Source organism: Aspergillus oryzae, chromosome 5, assembly GCF_000184455.2.
Source record: "Aspergillus oryzae RIB40 DNA, chromosome 5".
Lineage (NCBI taxonomy): Eukaryota > Fungi > Ascomycota > Eurotiomycetes > Eurotiales > Aspergillaceae > Aspergillus > Aspergillus oryzae.
Window position 1 is genome coordinate 681,570 of NC_036439.1, and position 26,461 is coordinate 708,030.

The 26,461-nt window shown below is 49.7% G+C and overlaps 8 protein-coding genes across 8 annotated transcripts; 4 read left to right on the forward strand and 4 right to left on the reverse strand.

Annotated features, from left to right (window-relative positions):
* Window positions 1-1,357: 1,357 nt before the first annotated feature.
* AO090701000640 (hydroxymethylglutaryl-CoA reductase) lies at window positions 1,358-2,503 on the reverse strand (the record flags this gene model as incomplete). The annotated part of the gene is made up of 1 exon (XM_001823405.3): window positions 1,358-2,503. One exon carries the CDS (start codon window positions 2,501-2,503, stop codon window positions 1,358-1,360), a length of 1,146 nt encoding a protein of 381 aa, XP_001823457.1.
* A 3,816-nt stretch (window positions 2,504-6,319) lies between these two features.
* On the reverse strand, window positions 6,320-8,569 carry AO090701000639 (uncharacterized protein; the record flags this gene model as incomplete). Its single annotated transcript, XM_001823404.1, has 1 exon — window positions 6,320-8,569. The coding sequence occupies one exon, from the start codon at window positions 8,567-8,569 to the stop codon at window positions 6,320-6,322; it is 2,250 nt and encodes a 749-aa protein (XP_001823456.1).
* A 1,375-nt stretch (window positions 8,570-9,944) lies between these two features.
* Window positions 9,945-11,099, forward strand: AO090701000638 (sugar phosphate isomerase/epimerase family protein; the record flags this gene model as incomplete). The annotated part of the gene is made up of 1 exon (XM_001823403.1): window positions 9,945-11,099. One exon carries the CDS (start codon window positions 9,945-9,947, stop codon window positions 11,097-11,099), a length of 1,155 nt encoding a protein of 384 aa, XP_001823455.1.
* A 5,220-nt stretch (window positions 11,100-16,319) lies between these two features.
* Window positions 16,320-18,200, forward strand: AO090701000634 (amidase family protein; the record flags this gene model as incomplete). The annotated part of the gene is made up of 1 exon (XM_001823402.3): window positions 16,320-18,200. One exon carries the CDS (start codon window positions 16,320-16,322, stop codon window positions 18,198-18,200), a length of 1,881 nt encoding a protein of 626 aa, XP_001823454.3.
* Window positions 18,201-18,783: 583 nt separating this feature from the next.
* Window positions 18,784-21,504, reverse strand: AO090701000633 (uncharacterized protein; the record flags this gene model as incomplete). The annotated part of the gene is made up of 1 exon (XM_001823401.3): window positions 18,784-21,504. The coding sequence occupies one exon, from the start codon at window positions 21,502-21,504 to the stop codon at window positions 18,784-18,786; it is 2,721 nt and encodes a 906-aa protein (XP_001823453.3).
* A 101-nt stretch (window positions 21,505-21,605) lies between these two features.
* On the reverse strand, window positions 21,606-22,271 carry AO090701000632 (uncharacterized protein; the record flags this gene model as incomplete). Its single annotated transcript, XM_023237212.1, has 1 exon — window positions 21,606-22,271. One exon carries the CDS (start codon window positions 22,269-22,271, stop codon window positions 21,606-21,608), a length of 666 nt encoding a protein of 221 aa, XP_023092230.1.
* Window positions 22,272-22,416: 145 nt separating this feature from the next.
* AO090701000631 (uncharacterized protein) lies at window positions 22,417-23,709 on the forward strand (the record flags this gene model as incomplete). Its single annotated transcript, XM_001823399.1, has 5 exons — window positions 22,417-22,694; window positions 22,750-22,843; window positions 22,909-23,038; window positions 23,096-23,481; window positions 23,545-23,709. 5 exons carry the CDS (start codon window positions 22,417-22,419, stop codon window positions 23,707-23,709), a joined length of 1,053 nt encoding a protein of 350 aa, XP_001823451.1.
* Window positions 23,710-24,479: 770 nt separating this feature from the next.
* On the forward strand, window positions 24,480-26,172 carry AO090701000630 (uncharacterized protein; the record flags this gene model as incomplete). Its single annotated transcript, XM_023237213.1, has 5 exons — window positions 24,480-24,628; window positions 24,679-24,862; window positions 24,913-25,207; window positions 25,269-25,492; window positions 25,561-26,172. The coding sequence occupies 5 exons, from the start codon at window positions 24,480-24,482 to the stop codon at window positions 26,170-26,172; spliced, it is 1,464 nt and encodes a 487-aa protein (XP_023092229.1).
* Window positions 26,173-26,461: the final 289 nt, after the last annotated feature.

Sequence of the window (26,461 nt, forward strand, 5' to 3'; positions counted from 1 at the left end):
GAAACCCTGAGGCGTCATGTGAAGGGGAATGGATCACTAGAATAGGGTCAATCTCGCCGCCCTTACAGTTTAACGCGGGGATATGTACTTGATTGGCTGGTGTCTATATGAAGTATTACAAAATAAGTTGAACCCTTGGTCATACCATAGCGACCTGTGTGTGCTAGGAATCATGGTAACTCATGCCAATTTCCCGACCATCGATACCCCAAGCTTGTAGATCACGAATCTGCAAACTGTCAATCTTCCCTAGCTCAGGATAGCTCTCGGTAACGGTTATGGGTTCTTCAGTTCTGTTGCAATGCAAATTTTTGCGTGTGTCCTCTACCAGACTGTAGCGACCTTCATTATTGAACGGGTCCACAACGCAGGGAAGTAACAACATACGACGAATGATGTCAACATCGTCCAAGTCATCGTCGAGCAAAGAAAGATCATCACTATATGGAAAGCCGGGATGTTGTCTCTCCCGGCTCGCTTCCTATTGGGTACTCGAAGTAACGGATTGAATCAGTATGATAAATCCCATGAATAATGAGATAGCACGTTGAGACAGGTAGTATGAGGCTTACTCCTGTGTTGCCTCTCCATTGGCTATTTTCTGAATCATTCGAGCGTTGCATTGTCTCGAATTAGTGCTAATTGCTTTTTGGGGTCTGTCTCTGTAGTTGCAATACCTAGTAGTCCCTCATTAGGGCCCAGAACCAAAGTTAATTATCATTTGGCAAAGGGTTGAGAGTAACATATCATAGTCCATGGGTCACTGCTGCTAGAGTGCTATAGGAAACTAATCTTTACGTCAGATACTGGTTGAGGGCCTGTATGATAAGAGATAAATATATATAGATCAAGATTATACAATGATTTTCGGTTGCGAATATGGTAAGATTAATATACGCGCGGGTCTTTGAATGCCATCAATGTTGTTGCGTGTAGCCGTCCTAGTGAATCTTCCTCAGATTACCATACATGTAGTTATACCACCTTCCCAATCTTATGAGATCTCGTTTAAAAATTTGTCCGTATGGGCTGTGATTAGCTTAAGTTATTTGGCTATGATATCACCATTAGTATATGAACAAGAATACATCAACATCAATCCATACTGTTATAGGCAGTCAGGCGAACCCTTGTCCAGTTTTGATATCTGACTATGCTACTCTAGCTCGTCTTCAATCAACAGAAACTGGATCATATGTATAAAGAGCGTTGAAGTAAATCTTCAGCTTCTGAGGATGCGGAGATCACATATGCATTGCTATATAGAACTAATAGATTTATTTTCATATCATTCAGTCAACCCAGATAAACTTCTCTACCTCTTAACACCAATTCTTTCGTCTACATAGTCTAGATATCACAGGTTGGATTTCGGTGTTCGCTGCTGCGATGTACGAGCCAACCTTTGATGGCTCTGCGAGAAAGTATGGTTGGCAACAGCACTGCAAGTACTGACATCTAGCGCCAACGCAAAAGACGCAATCAGCCCAGCAAACCGCCCCTTCATGCCTGGCCCTAAGCACTTCATAATCTGGAGGCACTCATTCTGCGTCTCATAAGCTGTTCCACCACCAACCACACCAACAGGCAAAGAAGGCAAGTACAGGGAGATCTTCAAATCTTTCGTATCAAAGTCATACTCCGGAACGAGATGACTCCAACACCCTTCCGCAACGCAAGCAGCATCTTGCCCCGTCGCGATGAAGATAGCCGCAATAATATTGGACGTATTGGCATTACAGCCAAATTGCCCGTTGCGGATGCCGCCTTCTTTACCTGTTAGAAGGGTAGAATATAAGTTATAAGACGATGTGCCGAGAATCTTCTCGCAGGCGGAATTGGTAAGCGTGCCCCAAGCCATGACCTCTATACCTCGAGTCATCTTGACGTTGCCCCACGACGGCTTTTTATCAGATGACATGTTCCCATCAAGTTGGAAACCGACGATTCCATACTCTGAACCCCATTGCGAAGAGACCAGCATCTGGCAGGCCTTCTGTGTCGCTATCGTCACCATGTTCTGACCGGAAGCGTCGCCGCAGTAGTAACTGATGATCAGGTGTACGCTAGACCCTACGATGTGCGGAACCATCTTTTGAAGGCGTAGGTGTCTGCTGGTCGACTCCGCGACGGTGGTGAATTGGCTCTGTAGCTCAGGGACTTTTTTGGCGAATTTGATAGCGTGTCGAGGGGTTGGAAATTTGAACACAGGTGCCCGAGACATGCCCTCTCCGAGGATGTCGAACTGGAGACCTCCACAGGCGTTGAAAGCCTTGCAGCCTCGGGCACAGCTAGCGACTAGAGTAGCCTCGGTTGTAGCTAGGGTTGCGTAGACTTGCTCATTTGTGGCATTGGGACCGTCGACCAGTAATGGTCCCGCGATTCCGACTGGGACTTTGACGAATCCAATGCAGTTTTCGACTTTGACTTTGGAGGTTTCTTCGGGGGCGTGGATGACGTGTTTTTTATCATGAAGAAGATGCTGGAATGGCTTGGTGGCCATTGTTGCTTTCACTGTATGGGTGGTATATCTAGGATGGTATATCTTTGAATGGCTGTATGAAATTTAATTGATAGCTTATTAGAGGAGATCTTCTTGGAACAGGATAGATGGATTCAGTAGAAGACGAGTTAGGTATGAGATATCACATCATCCAGATGCAAAAGTGTAAAAGGCAGACGCTGACTATTAAATAACTGGCCGCGTCTTTGCCGGAGCAATAGTAATTCAAGCAATGGCTTGAACCAGGACACTTTCTTTCGGAAGCCCTTATTCGTCAGCAACTATTCAGCAATATTGTGATTGTGGCTGCATGACGCATTGCGCGTATCCCGCGGTGTACACAAAGTATGAAGTCCGATATATCGCGCTCAGAGATCTACACTCGGAGCTGAACCATCGTACTATTTACTCACTAACATTAATTAAGGCTCATCGTGTGGCTGTGTTTGGTCCTCGTGAGATCGGGGGGAATGTGGCAGGATCAAAGAAAGGTTAGTCTTGTTGATCAGCGTACCTAACTATGGTAAGGATCGACGATCTATTGATCAGTTCGTTAGCGAAGTAGCGAGTTAGATTCTCGGTAAAGGAGTTTGAGGAGTCTATCTGTAAAAATCAGCTCAAGTCCAAGTACAACTTGAGCCCAAGTGTCGGACTGCCTATTTCAGCGGTCCGAGGTCGTCTCTATAGTGTAGGCTATGAATGATACCTGAATAGACGGAGTACAACCCTAGCCCTGCAGTCACTGTTACAGACTCACATTATACCCATACTGCTTCCTGCTGATGCTAATCGCATATTCAACAAGACATTTTCCATCACCAATTGATTCAACCTAACTATGTTTTCGACTTTCAGCCGTATAGGTATGGGTGATATGATATATCTGTCACTGGGCATTCTTAGCTCGCGTGAAGCCCCACATACAAACTCCGAGTATACGTTAGACAGACTTAGAAGGTTTATACATCACATGGTGGCCACCCGCCCCCCCACCCTCTCAATAAAATGGAGACTTTTGGATCATGTACGCTGCGAGGAATAATTTTGCCTTCGACACGATATATTGGAAAAAGATTGACCAGCGGTTCTTCGGACCGACTACACATGAAGACAACGATATTTGCGATATATGGCGGAAGAGACTTTATCTTTTGAAACTTGAAGAGAAGAGCATCATGGAGGAATATGTGAATCTGAAGCTCAAAGACAGGAACACATGACGTCTCGTTTGGGACCCCGATGAGTACACCATGGGGTGGGTCAAGAGGTTGAAAATCAAGAAGGAGGAAAAGGAGGAGAAACGACTTCAAGATAGGCAAATGTGATGGTGTTGGCAAGGGGGTCGAGGATTTGTTTCATATCTGGCGGAATCTCGGTATTCCACCAGGAGGTCACTTTCATGTATATGAAGTGCTTCTCATAGAGGGATGCCGGTTAAGTAACCTGATTAAGTGGCGTTCTATATGACAATGGCTGCAGTCAGCGTTACATCCTATGACAACATGTTCGTAGCCAGAAGATTTCCACTAGTTTTCCTACAACTGCTCAATGAGATTATCTTGGTGTCTGAATCGTTACCTAATATACGCTCTCATATTATGCGAGTACAATCATGCCATCGAGGATACATCTCTTCTCTGTCCTCCATAATCCAAACAAGGCCCCATAAAAAGTGGACAAAAGCATTCTCCACATTTCAGCCCTCCCTGCATGTCAGCAAATAGGAATTTTTGGAATACGAGCAACCAGGGGATGTTTATTGTAACCCTAAGATTACATGCATCGGAACGGCCCATTCCAGCCTACCAGATCTCAACCTTTGAATCACACCGCATACTCCGAACATGCAGCTGAATCAGGGCCAATGGGGACGACAGCTACAGCAAACTGCAGAAATTTGGACCCACGAGTTTGAGGGGATTTGCTCTGTTCCTGAGGTCAGATTTTAGACAGTTCTAGGCGTCCCGGGGAGGGATTCGATGGGCACTTTGGTCAAGAGGGATATACATTGCATTTACGCAAGTCTTGAGTTGAAGGCGTATGTGATCTTGTTAGCCTTTTCCTTAACTGCAAGGTCAAGATGGTCTCTGTGATATTTCTTCTGTCTCTTCTTGGGGCGGTGTTTGCTAATTCTGGTATGGCGTAGCATCGATGACCCTCAATGATGATACTAGTACTAATTAAAGTACAGTACTATCCCGCGACACTCCATCAGGGTCGATCACCTCCCCAGTACACTCGTCTGCTCCGATCACTCTATCAGTTCCCTCTTCCGAGACGACATGCTACACCAGCAGCCAGTGGCTCGTGATCTCCAACACCAGCGTCTTCTGGCCGACATCCACGGACTACATTTACGGTCCGACCACTGGACCCGGAGCGTCCGACGTGATCTGCGCAGCCCAATGGATGCAATACGACGAGCGGTCAAGAGGGCTATCAAGTCTTGGCCCGACTAAAACCACAACCGTAACATTATACACTCCCACCAGCACAGGGGCCTGCAGAACAAGCATCCGCCCCGAACAATACTCAGATACCCACACCGGCCCAGTGACAACCCTATGCGACGGGGTTGCCCGGGCCCTCGGACCACGCGAAACAGCAACAGAGTACTACCCCGGGACAGGACCATGCAGCACATTCAGCGAGTCGAGGATCGCAACCACCACAGTCAACCGCGAGCCCTCAGCCTCCCCAACATGCAGAGCAGAACTAGAAGGATGCATCGGCGTGTGGCAAACATACAGCAGTCTCTCCAGCGAATATGCGGCATCAATTACATCCCCGATCCCAGGCGACACAAGGAGTCCCTTACGACCCGCTCACTGTCCCAACACGGCACGAGAATATCCCGAAGAGAACCCCTGCTCGGAATGTCATTTCATCCCGGGTACAGCGACAATGTTCTACTGGCCTGTCACAACCGCCAACGGAGATTTGTGCGCTCAGAACGGGACAACCATTCCCGCTACGCAAACAGGTGATGGTCCCAATACCGCCATCCTGGATACTTACACTCTCGTTTCACCGAGCGTATATATCTCCTTCACGTCGATCAATGCCTGGAGTAATCGTCGTCACGGTCACCAGTGTGGTGAACGCTATTCTAACCAGCTGATCTCCATCCATCCGACTGCTGTTACCTCTCTCCGGGAACACCGCAACGCCCGGTATCCCTACGAGGGGACTCCATACCCGTTCAACTTTGCCGAGTTCCTGCCCCAGACGATTGGGAACTTTACCCAGTCACTCATCCCCTGGCCTCAGTATCGGGGTGGCTCGCAGTGCCCCCTTTATGATCCCTCTTGTACTATGGTGCGGGATGATTATATGCCGTTTATTGAGGTGCCGCGGGAGGCGGCGGAGATTGATTCTCACTGGGAGAGGTGTAGTCGGAGATGGCTTGTTCCGGCGGTTACGATGGTGCCGATTGTTGATGGTACTGCTGTTGCTCCGACTCCGACGGGTGAGTTGGAGGTTATGTCGATTGAGGCTGATGCAGTTCCGGAAGGGATGGTGGAGGCGCCGACGCCGATACCGACGGCTGAACTGGGGTGGTGAGCATGGAAAATGTGGGAATTTAGTATAGGGGTTAGGGATTTCCATTGACTGTTAGCTATGAACTATGTGTATGCGTGGTGACAAGTAATTAGTACCATTAACCTTAATTTGGATTCAATTCACAGTGTTATTATTGAGACTGTCTCAAAGCTATATACGTAGCGAGAACTTGGAGGTTCATTTACTCTTTAAAATATCTGGCATTTTTACATTTCTCCACACACATACCCCGGTCATACATACCTACCACCCCTAGAAGACATTACCACTGAGAATATCCTCCCTCTTCCCAAGATGGAACACAGGAATATGCTCCACAGGCGCCGGCACAGTAACCGTCTGACCACCAGCATATGTCTGATTAGTCCACCAGTACGTCCAAGGCTTCGTCCCATTCTGGCCCGTCTGCGGCAGATATACCGACCATTCGGTGACATTCGGCGTGGTAATAGGTGATACCAGCAATCTCGGGCCGAACATGTACTGCTGCGTTGTCACATTGTTGTTGGCCTGCGTCCACTGTGAAACTTTCGGATCAGTCTTCTCGAAATCCATATACAAGGGACGCATGATCATGCGACCGGTCTTGTGGAACTGGTCGAAGAGGGCACGCAGATACGAGGCCAATTGGTATCGGAGGTGAATGTACGAGAGGATAATGGGGGTGTTCTTCTCGCCATACGACCACGGCTCGTTGTTACATGTGTATGCGTCCTGGTTGTCGCAGACTCGCTGACCGTGTGTACGCATGAAGGGGACGAATGTAGCCCACTGCAGCCAGCGCACGTACAACTCGCGGTACTCCGGTGTGTCGATGTTAGAGCTCCATGGTACTGTCGGGTCAGGTTGGAAACCGCCTGCGTCCATAGTCCACCAGCCCCATCCTGTTGCGGCGGCGGATAGTCTACTAGCAATTTGGAGGCCTAGTGTTTCCCAGGCGGAGGTGGTGTCTCCTGACCAGATCATGCTGCAGAATCGTTGAGATCCGATGTAGCCAGACCGACTGAGCGAGATGTGCTCGCAGGCTTCGCCTTCCTTGCTGTCGGTGACGTTGCGGAAGCCCTCTTCGATTGCCAGCTGGTGGGCCCAGGGGTAATATTTTCCGGCGCTCTGTTGGGTGCCAGCTGCGTAGAGGACGTTGGGTAGGGCGAAGGGGACAGACTGAATGTAGGTGCTTTGACCGTTGTTTTCGTAGGCTTCGCCCAGGGCACCACCGTCAGCTTGGTCGATCCAGAAGTTCTTGATTCCCTTTTCGTAGTAGTTGCGCTTCAAGGTCGACCAGATGAATTTCCGTGCGCCTGGGTTCGTAGAGTCCACGTTGCGGATGTACGAGCCGTTCCATGAATCGGTGGTTCCGGGTCCGTCGCGAGTCGCAGATAGGTATCCGTTGGCTTGAAGCTCCAAGTAGTTGTCGCTCGCATCCGATACACTGGGCCAGAGAGATGCCATTATCTCTGCACCGGTGAGATCCTTTACCTTCTTCGCCATTGCTGCTACGTCCGGCCATAGCGCGGGGTCGAGACCCCAGTCGCCCTGATTCCGCCAGGATTGGTAGTCTATGACGATCATTCCGACGGGTACGTTGTTGTCCTTGAACTTCTGGGCCAGGAGTTCTAGTTCAGTCTGGTTCTCATAGCGGAGCTTAGACTGGATGTATCCGAGTGAGAAGTCAGGCGGAGTGGGTGCTCTACCCGTCAGAGCGGATAGACGTTTCTGCAATGTGTCGTAGTCGCCTGGTGTCGTGGCCACAATGACATAGTCGACGACCGTGGTGGACTCCGCGGTGAGCTTGGTGCGTAGCTGTCCAAATTCCATGCGACCCTGAGCTGGCATATTCCAGATGAAGGCGTAGCCCTTGTTACTCATGAACACAGGTGTGGGGATGTGGGTATTGAAGTTGATCAAGTCAATGACCGTTCCTTTCTTGTTGACAAGATGGTCTTGTTGCGTACCCGTGCCATAGAACTGCTCGTCGGGGGTCGTACTGAATGAAAACTCGGCAGAAAATTCGCTTCCCGGGCCGTTCCACGAGTAGTATCGTGGATTGATCGATTTGAGTGGCGCATACTCGTTTGTTAACAGTGACTCAGAACCATCTTGCTCGATGCGGTAGAATGCCAGCCGATATCCTCCGGGATTTCCACCCCAGCCAGAGGTGCGCACGATAGTGTTTCCATTGCGGATAGCAACAGTGTGATTGCCATTAAATGCCGTGTCAAATGTTAGTCCATGCGCTTGTCCATTCTCGAATCCTTCCAATGGTGGATCGTAGATGAAGCTGATCTCATGGCCCGTAGGCGGCCGGAAGGGCCAAGCGCGCACACGGAACCCATCGAAGCCAAAGGGCTGTACCAGAATAGTCTCGAAGCCATGCTGCATGCGAAATCCAGTCGAGTTGGGCAGGAAGTAGTCCGACTCCCGCGTCTGGATTGGGGTCGCCTGCACCAGCTGTGTGGCGCAGACTGTTAGGGCCACCAGCCAGCGATACATTTTGCTCAACATCTTGGGATTGAAGCCCTAGCTGGGATGTTCGTCGGTCTTAAATCATTTCGATATTTGGTTTATCCGCTCAAATAGCCTGAATAAAATCATCACAAAGCCGTGTGACATCATGGCTCGCTGTGAAGGTCAGGCCAGTGTATGCATCGGTCGGGCCGAGAGGGTTGGAGTATATGATGATTGGCACATACGGGCGTGAAACGGCTCATAGCAGACCATCACAAACCCCCACGGAGACCGAGTGCGGAGTGCATGAGGAGACTGAGGGGGCTTCGGCGTCTGTTCTTTGGAGATGTTCATTCCGATTGCCTTGCTGGTCGATCCGATCCACATGGCGTCATGTCGGCTGTGAGTTAGTTCGCTCAGGACCATGCCATCCATGCATTTGCTTTGCTGGCGAGCACAGACGCTTGCTTGTTTTCTGGAACAGCCGGAACGACGGTCAGAAATGGTCCCATCTATCACTCCTTTGATATCGGATTGGTTGAGTTCTGTGATGTCGTTCAGCGAGAGCCTTGGCTGTTTCCACCTGATCACCGTTGGACCATTGATTCGAAAAGCTTTGTCATTTAGCCATTTAGCCAATATGAATGACAATTTTCTTCTTTCGTTCTTGGCTTCCGGTTGTCGTTGAGCCAAGATGGTGTGTTGTTGGTTGTCTAGTGGGATGCGGCGATGTGTTGTTAGGAAATGGACTCGATGTGTGTAATTCCTCTCTGCGTCTTAAAGGCCTGAATTATGCATCATCCCACTTTTCCATTTTGACCTGGTTCGTCCTTTCTCTATTTTCAGGTCACCCTCGTTAGTCTGTTCTTTTCGGACTTTTTCTTTTCTTTTTCTTTATTTTTTCATTTCCGTGTTCCCTCAGAACTGTCCCAGCGTGCCATATATGTTTTCTCATCAGTAGAACAGACGATTCATTCACAAGATTCACCAGTGCTGAAATATTGATAACAATCTTCTTTATCCCGAGAAAGAAGCAGATCGATGTTGACATTACAATAAAAGAATTGATATAAGCCTGGTTGATGCGTCATTCCCGCCCGGCCTCTTTGGTGAAACCCCACCCGGTGACTTAATTTAAGCACCGGAGACCAACAAATAGACATACACTGTACGCATAGGACATCCAACACACCAATAGTGATAGAAATAAGTAAAAAAAAGTTTGTGAAAGGTTTAGCCCGGGGAAAAGCGTTCATCCCCGCAAGTCTTACCCGCGCAACCCCGTGGGGAGATTGAATCTCATATCTTTCATTAGATCCCTCCCTGTCACCCATCCTGGGACAATCCCTGACTCACTCCTCCACCCTATCTGTCTGACGAACAAGTGCCGACACAGTACTCTTTATACAATACCAAACCAAGTAATATCACTATGCCAATCCCCTGGCCACCCACATCCATTCCCAATGAATTCGGCATCGCCACCCTCTCCCTCGGGAGCTGGAGACATCATAAACTGCAGCCTCGTCTAGAAGAAGCGGCGAAGGCGGGATACAAATGGATTGATCTATTCGACGAATGCTGGGCAGCGTATCTCGAGGAACATCACTTACCGGGGGACCAATTATGGGAGCCAACGGAGGATAACCTACGTGTTGCGCGGAAACTAGGTGATCTGGTAAAATCCCTGGGAATGCGGATCGCGTGCACACAGCCACTTCGAAAGATCGAGGGGATCAAGGATCCAGTCGAGCGACGAGCATCCCTGGACTTAGTAGCGAAGCGGTTCCCATTCATGCGCGCGTTCGACACCGACCTGGTATTTATGTGCGCCAATATCCGGACGGACGATGGCGTGACCTCTGATTTGAAGACGGTGGCATGCGACTTGGCAGAGTTGGGAGATATAGCGCGGGCCTTCGCCGAAGCAGATGGGGGCCCGATGCTCCGGATTGGCTATGAGGGGCTCTCATGGGCGACGCGGAATACATGGGCGTCGACCTGGGAGGTAGTGCGGATGGCGAACCGCGAGAATGTTGGGCTTATAGTCGACGCGTTTAATGTGCTGGCGGTGGAGTTTGCCGACCCGTATAACCCCGCCGGTCATGGACGGCTGTATTCGACGCCCGAAGAATCGGTCGACGTACTTTGTGCATCTTTGGCCGGGCTGGTCGCGTCTGTTCCCGGAGACCGTATCTTTTTCTTCCAGGTCGGTGATGCCGAGCGAATGGACCCGAAGATATTCCGACCACCTACTGATCCGGAGGTGCCGGCTTTGCTGCCCTGGTCGAGGGGTCACCGGTTGTTTCCGTATGAACCCCAGCGAGGGGGGTATATGCCGGTTGATTTGGTCGCTGCGGCGGTGGTTGCGACAGGGTATCAGGGTCCTATGTCGCTGGAGGTGTTTAATAGTTCCCTGAATCGCCCGGATGCGGGTGTGCCGTCGGCCCATGCTCGTCGGGGATTTACTGGCCTTCGGAAATTGGCCGATGCTGTTCCCCAGGTGCCGGCATTCTGGGAGATGTGGCAACAGGGCACGCGCAGGTTTGCTGGTGCTGGTATTTCTCCGCGGGTGCAGCGTTTGTGAGTTCTTTTGGGTGGGACATTGTATATAGTACAGCTGTGATATAGCCATTAACTACTAGTTCAAGCCGGCCCCTACTGAAAAAGTCTAAGTTCGTTTAGCTACATTTAGTGGCCTGACATGAGCTATTAATGGAGTTTAATGATAAATAGCAGTGGTGATATGTATCCACAGATTCCACGCCCGAGTTTGACACTTTCTTCAAAGCATATTTAGGCTAAATCACGCAACTTGAAGGGTGTCAAAGAACAAAGTGGCGAGGTTAGACATTCCCCAGCTCGAGAAATTCTGGATGGCCCAAAGATCCGTGTTCATCTCCCATGGGTCAGAGCGAGAACGTCTAACAAAGAAAAGGCAGAGCACCTCGTGTAACCGCGCATAACATGTCTGACGCAGAACCAAGAGAGAAAATGCCTTTTCCCAACATTGGTGTCGGGCGGCGGAGCCAAAGATGATGGACGTACCTCTCTGTTACCGTAGATTTGACCAAGGCAGCAACCAGACTGTACCAGCATTCTGGCCATCCCTCGGGCACGAGGGTGACACAGGAGGGATTCATTCGAAACATTGCCTGGTCCGATCTTGAGGCGGTGTGGGCACTATCGACACTATCGACTGGGGCAAATATATATCGCAATATCAGGTCTATTTATAAGATTTGGTCCCACACGCCCTTAAGGAGGAGCCCGACCGACCGACAGGCCATCACTTGTATTCAACGTTCGAGTGCCGGTCTAGAGCAATCGACTGGAGCTCGCAAGCAGGTTGCATCCATTGCCCAGACTTGAATCACCGGGTAAACGCCAAAGTCACGGTCAACTAGTCGCACGGTCCAATGTTGCCCCGTACTCTCTGGTTAATTGACAGAGCGGTAGATGCCAATGAGTCCCCGAGGAACGGATAGGTGCTCGAAAACTGGTCGGAACAGCAAGCGCAGGTCCTGGAAAGATGGCGCGGTTGGTCAATCCAAAACAAGTTGTCTGCCACATCAGGGGCACCGAGCCGTCATGGAGACCTCGATGCGATGATGGCAATAATATTATGCTTGCCAAATGACTCATATAATTTGATGGAGGGCCTTTTGCCCATTGGCAATACTATCTAGTTGGAATCAAACATCGCGGATCATGGAGCTAACACCAGCTTTCGACGGGCCAAGGACCAAGAATCGGGAATAGCTGTGCTGCTCGGGCGTTCTAACGAAGCGTAAATTTCATCACGGCAAACAGTGATAAAGCGAAGGGTATGGTTGATGTCAGTATGCGAAGCTTCATGTTTGAATTTGGTTTAATGCTACCAAAAGGCCAACAAGTTCGGAAATTATCAGAAGTACCATTCACTAGATAATATACATACAAGCTCGGCGATTCTCATAGACGGCTGTATGGCTTTTGAGGCTCAGTATGCTGAATGATCTCGTGGCTAATGGTGACTTCAAACTTGTGACGTGGATTGCCAACATATATTTCATCCTTGCGATAGTAAGGCTGGCCCACAGCAGTCACTGAATGCAATGGTAGAATATCCGGTGCCTCGCTGGCCCCGGTTCCCCGTCGTGATCTTGAGCGGCTGAGTCTGGAAAGTATTCTGCTAGATCCGACGTGTTCGATAAGTGGTCTATATGTGGGCAGGCAGGCGGATATCAGGTAAACTCCGGTCTCGACTTGGGTCCAAATAATCAGCTCAACCGCTACCCAGGTCCCATCGAGGAAGGCGTTGTTTCGAAAAAAGATCTGGAAGCGCATAACGGAAGTGACTAAGCCTCTGAGAAAAAAACGAGTCCAAGTCAGTATCAGTGAGACTGTAGAGGTGAAGGTGATTTATCTCACATGCTCCCTACTGCGAATGTGATTGTCAGTCCTACCTTCAGTCGTGGACTGACATTAAGTGACCACAGCACTGGCATTGGAAGGAGCAGTAGAATTATATCGGTCACAATGTTAGGAAAACTGGCCCAGATGTAAAGAACTTTCTTGTTACCACAGTTGCCAGGGATAGGACCGTCCCAGTTAGCGGAGAACGGGCGGCAGACAAGACTCGCGCCAACGATCGTAGATATCGTGATGACACACAGGACCACCATCATTAATTTGATGATCGCGCCCATTTTCTTTGTGGGGAAGAGCCTATGGTACAGTAATAGGATAGAGAACTTTGGAAGATTAACACTTCCCAAATAGAGAAATGACAAAGCCAGGAGATATTTCGCCCAAATTCTTAGACTGGCAGGGTCTTTCACCGTTAACCATGGGATGTGGTGTCCCACGCCAGCGAACTTTACAGCACCTAAAGCAAGAATTAGCATCTCTGCTGTAACCCAGTCTTGGATTCCCTAGCGACTAACCGATACTGATGCCTGCCATACCCATCTGTTCAGCAAGCGCAAACAAGATCACAGCATCATCCAAGCCCCATGGTGTGTGGACCTTGTATCTTGAAATGAAACGTAGAGCAACGCATAATATTTGAAGAGGGACGAAGAGAGCAGTAAAGATCAACAGCCGGTCGCCGATATAGACGGAGACCTCTTCAGGCGGGATATTCAAGGATCCCATCATGACCGCACACCGCAATCAACGGTGCGATGAAGACAGTACAAAACACGGATTGAAGTGAGTTGAAACATAGAGAAATTTGGGCCACGGCCAGAACGGTGGAACTCACACATGCTTGGGTTATGTATTAGGAAGCAACTCCGGGCGCATGGTGGGTAAAGGCGCTGAATACGAGACAGGGCCGACATCGTTAGATGCCGATTCCCCACCGAAACCATATAGTTGATAGGGACTATAATGTGCAAACTGGAAAGCATAAGCAATGGCACAAGACTGCTGCCCGCCCTGCCGAGGAACAGAGCACGATGTGACCTCGGGCACGGATCCCGCATTAGGGTATGGGTTAGCACATCCGCTAAATCTCGGGCGTGCCCCTAGCGGGTCCATTGCCCCATTCAAGACGTCCATTGCAGAAGCGGTTCACTTTTAGTTTATTGATTAGTCTGCTTAATCCCTACTTGCCATGCAAGAAACACGCTGATAAGCGGAGTCCGAGCCGGAGATCTGCAAGTAACAAGCAAACGGTAGGCGAGGCTAGAGGCCGGTACCCCGCGCGATTCCTGCGCTTGGATTTTTTAAGCAAGTCGGTTTCATGTATAGATAACCCAGTGCCCCAAGCCAATGATTCGAACGACCGGGGCGTAGAGAACTCCATTTAGGCGAGAGCCGTGATAGTATCACTAAACGGGTAAAGTTTTCATTTGTTTCAAGACTTGAACTCAATCGACCATAACCTTAGAAGTCGGGCATGAGAGCCAGTAAACAGGCGTGAAATGGATGGCTTTCGTATCTGGCCCCTGTCGCACATGTAGGGCTTTGTTAGTGGGAGTCAGTATATAGTCCGCTGCACCGCAAGAAAAAGGCCCACTTCCAGAATCTTTTCGAACTTTTAGTGGGATAAGTGGTGGCCAACGGCCCCTAACACGACGAGACTAACGATTTCTCTCAGCTCATGCGCATCCAATCATCGTGCACCCCCTCCTATCTTAGTATCTGAGCCCTAACGGACAATTCCTCTTTTCCACGATCGACACCACATGGAATTCAAGTCATGGTAGGGGTTGAGCTAATCTAGGACGTTGATCGCGACCGTGCGCAAGTACCGTGACCCAATGGCGCTGATCATTTCGCCATGTAATAGAAAACTTCGTTCCTGGTATGAAGCACAACAGAAATGTCCGATGCCTGAGCGTGTAGCGACCCTAGGACATCTAGGCCGCGCCATCGCGTATATCGCGCACACTGGCGCTGCACGTACTGATTTCGCCCTATTGAACCTAGCAAGCCAATGTGAACTCGCCATACTGTCGCTATGGGAGGGAATACTGTATTCTATCAGACACTCATGATGATTGACTTCAGATCTATGACAGTAGGTGTTCATAAGGTTCACTATTGCAGTGTCGCATACGCGATTGGCGAGCATGGTTCGCGGAATAACCGACCATTCGGTGTTGTGGTTGCATGTCGCGGTGAAGTATGACCTGCAGACTTCAGGAATGGAAAAAGCGAGTTCATCGGAGATGTAAAAGTACCTCCGATGGAAGGCAATAATTGCATAGCGTGTTTGATGTTGAAGCTTCAATTGGGTGGACGAAAACGGAAAGCCGAACACATGTGACCGCACCAGATCTGGAGTAACGTGACCTGCCAGCCACGTGCGGCTAAGAGAGGGACATTTCAAACTGTTTCTTAGGCAAGGGAACGCTCTTTGTCAGAAAAAAGCCGTACAAGGACGACTGTTTCAAAGCCAAAGAAAACTTTGATGGATCGGGTTGGATTCGACTTATCCTAAAGATCTACACGTCTGCCGGACCATGAAACAAAGACACGGAAATTGAGCGTTGCTCAGACCTTCACATTCTAGCACGCGCACTCGGACTGGCGTCATTCCATTCAGCCGAAAAGCAAAGGACGTTCTCGAAAGGGGGAAGAGGGAACAAAACAGAATTGAATGCGAAGAGATGATGGGCCCCCGGTTCGGTGCTATGTGGAAGATTGCTTCGGGGAATAATACTCTCCCCTGGGTGTTTGAGTTGTGACTTGCTTATTGTTCTCGTGCAACAATACTACCATTCCGAGCCTCACCAAGGTTTCATGCAGCTTACTCTTTGGGACTTCCAAGCCATGTGGAAATTAATGGTCGATCGTACACTTTCCTCTCCACCAATAGGACCCCAGAAAAGAAATGCCATTATGTTACGTCCAGTGGAATGAGTTCATTTATGTCCTTGTTCGTGTCACCATTCATTAGATTAGGGTCTAGGGAGAGACTTGGACACACCTCCCAGTCGTGCGACATCTGGGCCAGATTCAACCCAATATTTGTGCTACATGAAGCAGTTCAGCCTCTAATGAGCGAGTGTAGTAGCACCAACAGCCATCCTATCTTTCATTACCTTTAATGGTTGCTTTCACATTATCCTGACTCAGTGGACCAACAGTGAAAAAGGTAAGTCACCTAAGAATAGTCCCCATAGCCAGTAGTTTCACGGTACGAACCCCGATTACTGCAATCAGAAGTCGCAGTTTAAGACATCCACGGAAACGTGCATGTCGTGGCTGATGGCCCTTGCTTCGACTGGGCCACCACACTTCACCCACGCTATAATATGGCCACCTTATAATAATCAGAGATGGCAACATTGCACTCAGTGCACAAGAAGTCATGACCAACATGGTTTCGTGGAAGCAAACCTTCATTAAAGTCCTTGTCTTGGGCTCGGCCTTCGAAGGTGGCAGCGCAAGCCCTCTTTCTTTGTCGAATATACTACAAACATCTGAAGCTGTCTCCTATCAACTGGGTGACACTACCTATCTTGCCAATGCAAAAGAACCCCGGGATACATTGACCATCATCAACCCCAAGGTTGACAATCACTACGCTACTGGCACAATCATAACCTTGACAGTCATCCCCGCCAACGAGACCATCGTGACTGCTCACCACCTCAATGCCACAATCTCGAGCTATTTGGCAAATGACGATGTTTTCTCAACAGAGTTTCTCGGTGCCGTCTATCTCACCTCATCTGCCGGCAATACCAGTGTAACTGCCGATGCTTTGGAGTATCTTTCGAGCGCCGGTGCAGAGACCATCTATCTTGACTCCATTGTCTTCAAGAGCCAGGGCAGACGAGCAATATCGATCCACCACAAGTCCGCTAAGACTCTGGCGCCTGGTCCATATACTGCCGTGATGTCGAAAGACAAGGTTAGTCTTCTAGACACGTACCGCCTATACCCAGACATGTATCGTGATTTCGTCACCGGTATGTATCCGTCCAACGATGGCAGCGGCTCTTTTGTACCACTTCAATCTATGTCTTCAAGGCTCTGGGCACCGTTGGTCCCCGTGCCGAGCCGCATCCATTCATGGGGAGACCCACGGCCGTTAGCTGGCAAACGAGTGGCAGTCAAGGATATATTCGACATCAAAGGGGTGCAGACGTCAGCGGGAAGCCAAGCGTGGGTTCAGATCACGCCTGTTGCCAACAGAACCGCACCCGCGATTCAGCGACTGGTTGATCTGGGCGCAATTCTAGTGGGGAAGCAAAAGTTGGCACAGTTTGCTTCCGGCGCGAATGCCTGGGATTGGACAGATGGGCAAGCTCCTTTTAACCCACGGGGTGATGGATACTTGACTTGCGCAGCATCAAGCTCCGGCGGAGCCTGCTCCATTGCGGCGTACGACTGGCTGGATGCCGCGATTGGCAGTGACACTGGCGTTTCCATCCGTCGCCCAGCGGCTGTTACAGGAACCTTTGGAAACAGACCCAGTCAGGGAATGATCACGCTGCAGGGTATGCTTGCCCAGAATTGGGCTGAGGACACAGCTGGTGTTCTGTGTCGGAATCCGGCCGAATGGGCCAGGTTTGCCAAGGCTTGGTATACTCCAGAACTTCACCAGCCAGCGTCGATTACAGGGTTATCTCCCCTGTCGGTTCCGGACACAATGGCCTTCCCGACCCAGATACTGTATCCAGAAGAGCAATTTCCCCTCGTGAATCCTGCCGCTCAGAAGATCCTTGAGCCTTTCCTCTCCACCATAGCAAAGGAACTCAACATGAGTATCAAATACACGAACCTTAGCGCTACGCTCATTGAGGCGCCTATCTTCTCGGACAATAATAACACCATGGACCGTCTCCTGACGGCAACGGCTGCCCTAACATATTGGTCATCGCATGTAGCTGTTGCTGACCCTCTGATGACCGAATGGGCACGCCGTTACGAAGGACGCTTTCCCCCAGTAGATCCGCTGTGGCGCAAAGAGTGGTCGCAATTCAACGCCAGCGTCATCAATCAAGCAGCATACGACCAGGCCTTACAGGATAAAAGGAAGGGTGTCGACTGGTTCGAAAGGAATGTGTTACCAGAGACGCCCCAATCCTGCTCGGAGTCATTATTGATTTGTGACATTGGCACTGGTGGACTGCCCAGTTTTCGCGAGAAAGCTCTTAACGAGGGTCCCAATGCTACGTTTCTGGGAAGGATGCCAGATTGGGCCGCGATACCTTGTTCCATGATCTGTCCTATTTTTGGGTGAGTTCAGTTAGCACCTTGATATTGTGAAAATGAGATATGAGCTAATATTTTGCTGCAGCTGCGCCGACTTCACCATTCCCTTAGGCCAAGTGCCGTATCACTCGCCGGTGACGAATGTGACGGAACAGTTTCCCGTGAGCATCAATATGATTGTGCGTCGGGGATGCGACTTTGTATTGTTCAATATGGTCGAGAAGCTGGCGCGGGCGGGTATCATTCAGGCCGTTAAGACTGGCAAGCAGGCATTTTAGTCGTGGAGCCCTTGGTTAATTTCCTGTCTGTTGGCGGTTTGATATTTCTTTCTAGTTTACATTAGAATAGATACAATGGACTTTGAAATTCTCGTCAAATAACTATAAATCCTACGGGGTAAAATTGTGGAAACACTTTTGGGTTGACCAAAGAACCCAGGATATATATAGCAGCTCCCGCAACAACAACGAATGGGGCCGACTGGCATCTTCGAGTTCTCGAGTCTGAATCAACAGCATTATTAATAAAACACCACCAAAGACACTATGACTCCCCCATCCGGCCACCACCGGAGTTTTCTTTCTTTCTTTTCTTTCCTTTTTTTTTTTTTTCTACAACCATTTCTTCTCGTCTGAGCCCAGAGGGTTGGGCATTATATCCCAGCCAACGTCAACCCCCTCGATTGAAGCAGAGTGCCGGATGGCAGTCATAACCCCAAAGCCTGTGTCTCGCGTTTCTAAGTATTGTTCCGGGACATCCTTGGTGCATGTGAAGTCCTGTGTCTCAAAGCCTGATTTTCCATCGTATTGACCAAGAGATCGCAGATACTTCATGACCCCGGCTAGGGACACATCAACCTGCCAGGAGCCACCTTCTGTCGCTTGTTTGTAAAGCGCTGCTGTTATCCCAGCAGCGAGGAAGTAGCCTCCGGCGTGATCCAGCGCTTGACAAGGAGTGGGACGGGCGGCTTCCCCAGCACCAAAGTGCTCAGCCTCTGAGACGTTCATGCCAGCGCACGTCTGGATTAGAGAGTCAAATCCGCGTTTATCCGACCAAGGGCCATCGGGACCATACGCAGACATGTTGGCACAGATGATGTTCCGGTGTTGGAACCGCTTTGAAAGAGCACTGGGGGAGTAACCGCGATGGGAGAGACTTCCCGGGCGGAAACCCTGGACAAACACATGGGCCCCCTCGAGTAACTGTGAGAATGTGTCCTGGTCCGTCGGAGTGTCCAGATCTAATTGAATTGTACGTTTACCTCGCCCGAAGTCTCGGTCCATTGTTGGGAGATCGGGAAGGTTAGGGCTTGTCACCCAGAGAACATCAGCTCCATGAGCAGATAGAGTTCTGCCAGAGAGAGGTGCGGCAATTACCCGGGAGACCTCAAGAACACGTAGACCGCGAAGGGCCTTATCAGGTGGCGATTGCATAGTGGACGGGAGACCAACAGGCCCATCACAGAGTTTGCGTAGCGTGATCGGGAAATCAGTAATCATTCGGGCTTGGGGAAGTACATCCCACTGGGAATACGACCGGAGAGCAGAAATCACAAGGTTATTGTCGAAAGCAGCGGTCTCGAGGTCGACGGAACGCCATTTCTCAATCTTGGACCCTAGCTCTGCCCGGGTAGCGTTCGGTTCACAGCCGACTAAAGCCAGAGCACCATCACGATGGTTGGGAAAGGAGTCGTGCACGCGCACATAGCCGTCGGAAGTTTTGTGTAAGCCACCGATAGGACCCCACGGCGAGGGAGCAGGTTTGCCTGCCAGTGTGTATAGCCTCTCGGATTTAAACTCTATCGCTGCATGTTGCAAGGGAACGGTCACCGTAGGCAGAGCCGAGTTGGTACGGTAAGCATAGACTTGCGCGGCCAACAAGGCAGAAAGGCCGATAGAAGCCTGCGCAATGTGGGCAATCTTGAAGGAGGAAGGTAGCCCAAGGCCTTGCCCAAGAAGCTGAAGTTTTTCCAGAGATGTGGCAGGGAGTCCGAGCTTTGTCCATAGATAGTCCACGCTGTCCTTAGCCGAGAAATGGGAGCGTTCCGGAGGGGTATAAGAAACGTGTGGTTTACCTATTGCATTGGTCACGACAGCGCTGCTGGGGGCAGCAGGGATGGCAATGGTCAAAAGAGGTCCATGTTGCTGAGTACCTAATGTATCGCGCTCCCCCACAGTTCCCTGCTCCCAGGGTCGGCGAATCGTGCACTTCCATGCCAATGCAGGCTCAAAGAACATATTCACAAGAATATCTGAGGGTTGTAGGTGATAGAGGGATACTATACGCTCATTTGTGAGAACATTCGAATTCTTGACCCTCTCGTAAGCTTCCACAGTGTCGAACATGATATCAAATGTCATCTCAAAGGGACCCGAATTCTTGGACCTGATGACTTTGGCGATGTCCATCATTCGACACTCACCTCGAGGAATCGGCTTGAGTGATAGAGGCTCGAGGGTTTCAGAGCGTAGCCTTTGTCTCTCAGAGTCAGAAAGTCCCACAGGCGCGCCATCATCAGAGGAAGGAGGGTTATTGGCAATCGTCTTTGTAGTAATAGGAAAGAGCTTGATCTCTTCTCCGGCTTCAAGATCGACGAGATGGTAGATATTGAAGCGGAAGACAGGACCTGCAGCAGTCTCATGAGGTGATAGGGGAGACGCGAAATTACCGGTTGTTGCGACCTGGCCCTTGTAGGGCATATGCAAAATTGACGCGCGGGCATTGTTGGCAATTGTATAAGACAGTTCCTGGGATGGTGCAACAACTTCTCCTAGAATACCGAGGTCGTGTCCAGCGACTGGCGTAGGCTCGATTGGACCCATCGTTCCATTGCGGCCGTAAAAGTGGAACAGAAGCTGACACTCGGGCGATTTGTCCAGCTCAGGGAACAGGCCTTGGGTATAAGCGCGCACATCGGCGAGAAAAGTGTCAATCTGGCCGATGAGGATAGGGTCGCGGATACCACCAATAAAGATAGTGCGATATCCTAGCTTTTCAACTCCTTCCAACTTAACTTGGTAAATAGGCGTCGGTTCGAATACAGCGCCACTAACACGGACAGTTCTTTCTGTCAGCTGCTCATATGAAGCGTTATCGAGAATAAGGACTCCACCAGGTCCAGGCAGGCGATCAGGCCTGGTCTTCTCATACAAGGTATGAGCAGCAACGGAGAGCGGAGTGCACCGTTCCCTGGGAGATAAGGGGGTCAGGTCAAAAGAGTCTTCTCGCATAGTAGCGATCATTGATCGGCCTTTCGGGAGTGCACAGATGCCGCCACACTCCATGATCTTGCCCATATGCCAGGCCACACCAGGGCGCACGCCATTGTACATGGAGAATGCAGCAAAAGGAGCGGGATCATAACAACGACCACCGAGGATGATATCAGGACACGTTTGCAGAGCCTTCAGGAACCTTAATACTGGGGGTTAGCTTAAGTCACGGCTCGGAGGCGATCCATATCAACGTACGGCTCAGCACCCATCTGCGCGACGACATCGATGGCACGGTCGGCGCTTTCCACTGTCAATTCTTCCACAGGACCGCACGGGCCAACCTTCTTGCTAACTATGCGCTGCCTCAGAAGGTCCCTATGAAAGCCTGCGGAGATCGTGGCGACATTAAAAGAGAAGCCTTGCTTTGCGGAGATTTCTTGAACGATTTCAAACATCTCCTGCACATGCTTATCGCTGCCATCACCACCGACAGATCCGATCAGAACTTGAATCTTCTTATGGAAACAGGCCTGTAGGATTGGAGTCAGATCGCGTATATAAGAATCACGACCGCAGGTCATCTTGTTCAAGCCAAGCTTATACGGTCCGCCATCAGTGGACCCGCTGTCGACAATAATCGCCTTGGGGGTGAACTTCTCAATCCCGTACCAGAAGTGCTCAGCACGATAGCCATACCCAAGCATGGCGTTGGGGGTGAGGATATTGAATTCAGACGACATGACGGGAGAGGTGAGGCCCAATTGCAGTGAAGTGAAGAATTTCATGTCTGCCCGTGTGTTTATGATGTGGTCTAATAGTCCTCGGCGCTCGGTATGAAGCCGAGAAGGTGAGTTCAAAAAGCCGACAAGATTCAACGGCAACATACCGATTAGACCCACGTCCCACGTACATGAAATGGCACGGTCACTCGCTATGAGGTCACCGAAGGGAGTATTCGATTAAATATTTCTTTTTGTCCGTCGGTCCTAGTCACGAAAGTCTTCCCACAGGCTGTTTGCCATCTCAAAGATGAGTTTCACCAAACTACTACTGTCCACCAGGTGGTTCTCCAAGAAGTTAAGCCCCGTCGAGCCCCTACAAACCTCAGCGGGTAGCGACATAGTTTCCGCCTCAGTTATCTCTAGGCCACGGTTTGACGAACTTCCATTGAAACAGGGCCACCCGAAGGGCTCCGCCTGGGGGCTCTGGGGGGACCACGATGAGCGGGGAACGTTGAATTTGATCACCGAGGATATTGTGCGCGCTGCTTCGGCGGAGCTTATACAAGGAAGAGTTGTAAACTTGAAGTAATCTTGCTTCCGATCTTTCAGTTTCTCCGCTGTGCTAATACGGATTTCCAAGCCTTCCTCTGGATGTTCCACTTAAGCCGATGAATCCCCGCAGAAAGCCCTGCGCGCACAATTTGATTGCCAAAGGACATGCCAACGATGATGAGGTCAGTCTTTCAGTTGCTTTCAGAATGACCACAAGAGACTAAACTAGATGGCTCATGTCCACCAGCTCGATTTCAACACGCAAAGTTCGAGTCACTGGGATGGGCTACGGCATTTCCCGTACTCCGAATCCAAACAATTCTACAATGGAGTTGTCCAGGACGAGATCTCGTCTAGTCATAAGATCGGTATCCAAAGTAAGGTTTCGTGAAATGATATCATGTTATACCTATTAACGTTGGTGATTCTATAAGACATCGCGGAAAAGCCAATTGTGACCCGCGGGGTGCTTCTTGATTGGTATGCATATGCTCAGCGAAAGGGCCTTCCACATCGACCGTTCACAAACCAGGCCATTCCTCTTGAGGAGTTGCTCGAGGTTGCCCGGGAGCAGCAAGTCACCTTTCGCCGAGGAGACATTCTTGTTATCCGTACAGGCTGGACGGCGGCATATTCGCGGCTAAGTGATGCCGAGAAGAAGCGCCTGGGAGGGCGCGATGATCGTGCATCCTGTGGGGTTGAAGCTACGGAGGCAGCGATCCGATGGCACTGGGAGCAAGAGTTTTCTGCTGTCGCCAGTGACACCGTGGCGTATGAAGAATGGCCATCACCGAAACCATGGGGCGTTTGTATGCACGAGGTAGGCGACAAAAACAAATTTTCAACCCTTTGTGAGCAATGAGGGGCTCATTGAGATATACAGGTTTTCCTGAGCGGATGGGGAATGCCCATAGGCGAGTGTTGGGATTTGGAAGGGCTAAGTGAAACTTGTAGAGAGCTCGGCCGTTGGACGTTCATGCTCACGAGCCAACCTCTCAACCTCCCTGGAGGTGTTGCCAGTCCGCCTAATGCCACTGCAATCTTTTAACCTATCGGCAAGCGCTGTATACAGAGCATCATGGATAAGCCGTAGACTATACACGGCGTATCAGAATATCATTTTCCTCCGGGTGACGTTTTAGTGACCCTAATGAAGCTAAGCCACGTGGATACTGTAATGCAGACAAGTAAAACATAAAACTTCTGCGTAGAGCTGTCTATTCCTCGTTAACACTGTAGATGTCTACGAGCAGCAGTCAATTGCCTTTGTTCGGCTGAATCCGATACTCGAAGCAGATACCAGTAGTCACCCGGAGGCAAGTGATGCCGCCAGCTCGCATTAATCCATTTTTCTATATTGCTTTAATCGGCTAGCCTGACTACCTTGAAACCAGCTTTGCTTACCACCTTCCTTACAACAGGAGTAGAGAGCTTGAGATTGCAAAACATACGAAATTGAATTATTGGGTTGCCGCACTGAGTCGGCATTCGGCATCTGACCGACATAAACCGATGGTCACGGCTCTTAGCACTATCTTGGCACTGCATTAGTGTTAGTTTAAAGTTCGTACCCCAGATTATCAGAGCACTTAACGTCCCCGGACTGATAGCGAGGTGCGGAGATCACAGTTTGAAGTTTCTTTCAGTGCTCGCTCGCCAACTATATAAAATGTCTCACTTGTCAACAAGTTCCCATGAACCCTAGTTGTTACTGGCTGATCCGTCCTTTCACCAATTTACTAACGTTTGCCCGTCATCCGAGTGCATTCTGACCTGGAAGTCATAACGGGGTAAAACAGAAAAATGAAACCATTGAAAATGGACATGGAGAAGGCAGAGTGTAGCGACCACAAGGAAAATGTCACGACGGGCAATGGGAGTATCCCCGCGGATGAAGCCCTCGCCCAGTTTACAGAGGCAGAAAAGTTAAAGGCGTTTCGAAAGCTGGACTGGAATCTGATTCCCCTGTATGGTTTCACTGATATTGTTATTTTTGCCTAAAGTCTGACAAATATAGCCTCGGGGTTCTCTATATGCTGTCTTACATTGACAGAGGCAATGTTGGAAATGCATATACCGCTGGAATGGGTAAAGAATGGGGTATTACCTCCAACCAGTACTCCTGGATCATCACAGCGTACTACCTAGCTTATATCGCTTTTCACTGGTTTATCCTTCTGTGGAAGCTTGTCTCTCTACCGGTTCGTATTCCTCTTCCCTCGTAACCCGCGGCGACTGACACCACAGACAGCTATGGGTTGCTCTTATGGCGTTCGGATGGGGAGTGGCAAGTATTCTCCAGGCGGCAACTGTTAATCTTGCCGGCATGATTGTATTGCGCTGCTTGATTGGCGCCTTTGAAGCTGGTTTTGCCCCTGGCGTTGCCTTATTTTTGTCTTTCTTCTACCATCGATCGGAGATGGGCTTTCGATACGGCCTTTTCATCTCGTTTTCCCCTATTGCTAACTGCTTCGCATCGGCACTAGCCTATGGTATTGTCCATGCTAAAGCTTCAGTCACTCAGTGGCAGCTCTTATTTATTATTAGTAAGTCAGGAGATTCAACGGACGGGATCGTGCTAATCTCCTCGTCCTCTCTTAAATATAGAGGGTATTCCTACAATTATAATTGCTCCTCTTGCGTTCTTCTTCCTTCCGAAGGGACCCGGTGAATGCCGATTCCTTACACAGAGAGAGAATGAAATTGTTCATCTTCGTGCACTCTCGGCCCGCGGACACGAGGAAAAGGGCAAATTAAATATGAAGCAGGTATTTGCTGCTTTTTACGACTACAAGAATTATTTTCAAGCCGTCATCATCTTCTGTCTCAATGTGGGTTTCAGTTACCTCCGACTCGAATATATAACTCTTTCGTGGCTAATATCTTATTGCTTACATAGGCAGCCTTCGCTGCGCTACCCGCATTCTTGACCACCATTATAGAGGACATTGAATATTCCTCAATTAAAGCACAGGGTCTCTCCGCACCGCCCTACCTGGCCTCCTACTTTATCTGCTTAGCATCCTCATTTCTGTCCGATAGGGTCAGGAATAGATCCTATCTCCTCAGCGCCCTGAGCACAATAGGGGCTATCGGATACCTGGTGCAAGCACTTGTCAAGACTAGTGCTGTACGGTATTTCGCTGTGTATCTCATTTGCGGTGGCGTCTTTCCCGCTGTGGCGCTTACTTTTACTTGGGTGACAGACAACCAAGGCTCTGCCTCCAAACGAGGTGCGGGATTAGTTATATTCGGGATGGTGGGCCAGACCGGCTCAATCGCTGGTTCTCGTTTCTTCCCCAAGGAGGAAGGGCCGTTCTACACCAAGGGGATGGCCATTAGTGCAGGGCTTCTTTTCTTTGCTGCCATCGTCGCTCAAGTCTTGAGAGCCCTGATGTCTAGGGAAAACAAACAACGGGACCGGATCCACGGCCCTGTCCACAGCAGCGACATGTCAAACGATGTCCTGAATGCCGGAGATGAGCACCCCAGCTACCGCTTCATGCTGTGAATGGGAACAAGTGAAGAGTATTATGGAGGAATACTGGTCTGAGGTCATTTGAGCGTGAGGTTGCAGATTTGCTCCCTTTGATTAAATTGAAATCCAGTAGATGGTAACTCCCCCGTTTAAGCTAGATTCATTATGTCAAAGCTATCAACTTGTCAAAGTACTCTCAACTATAAAGTAGTGACTCTTATAAATATGTAATCGAAATAGGACTATAAGATCGACTAATGTTATCTACTTATTCACGTGACCCAGTTATTTTCCGAATACGCTATGTTACCTTACGTTACGA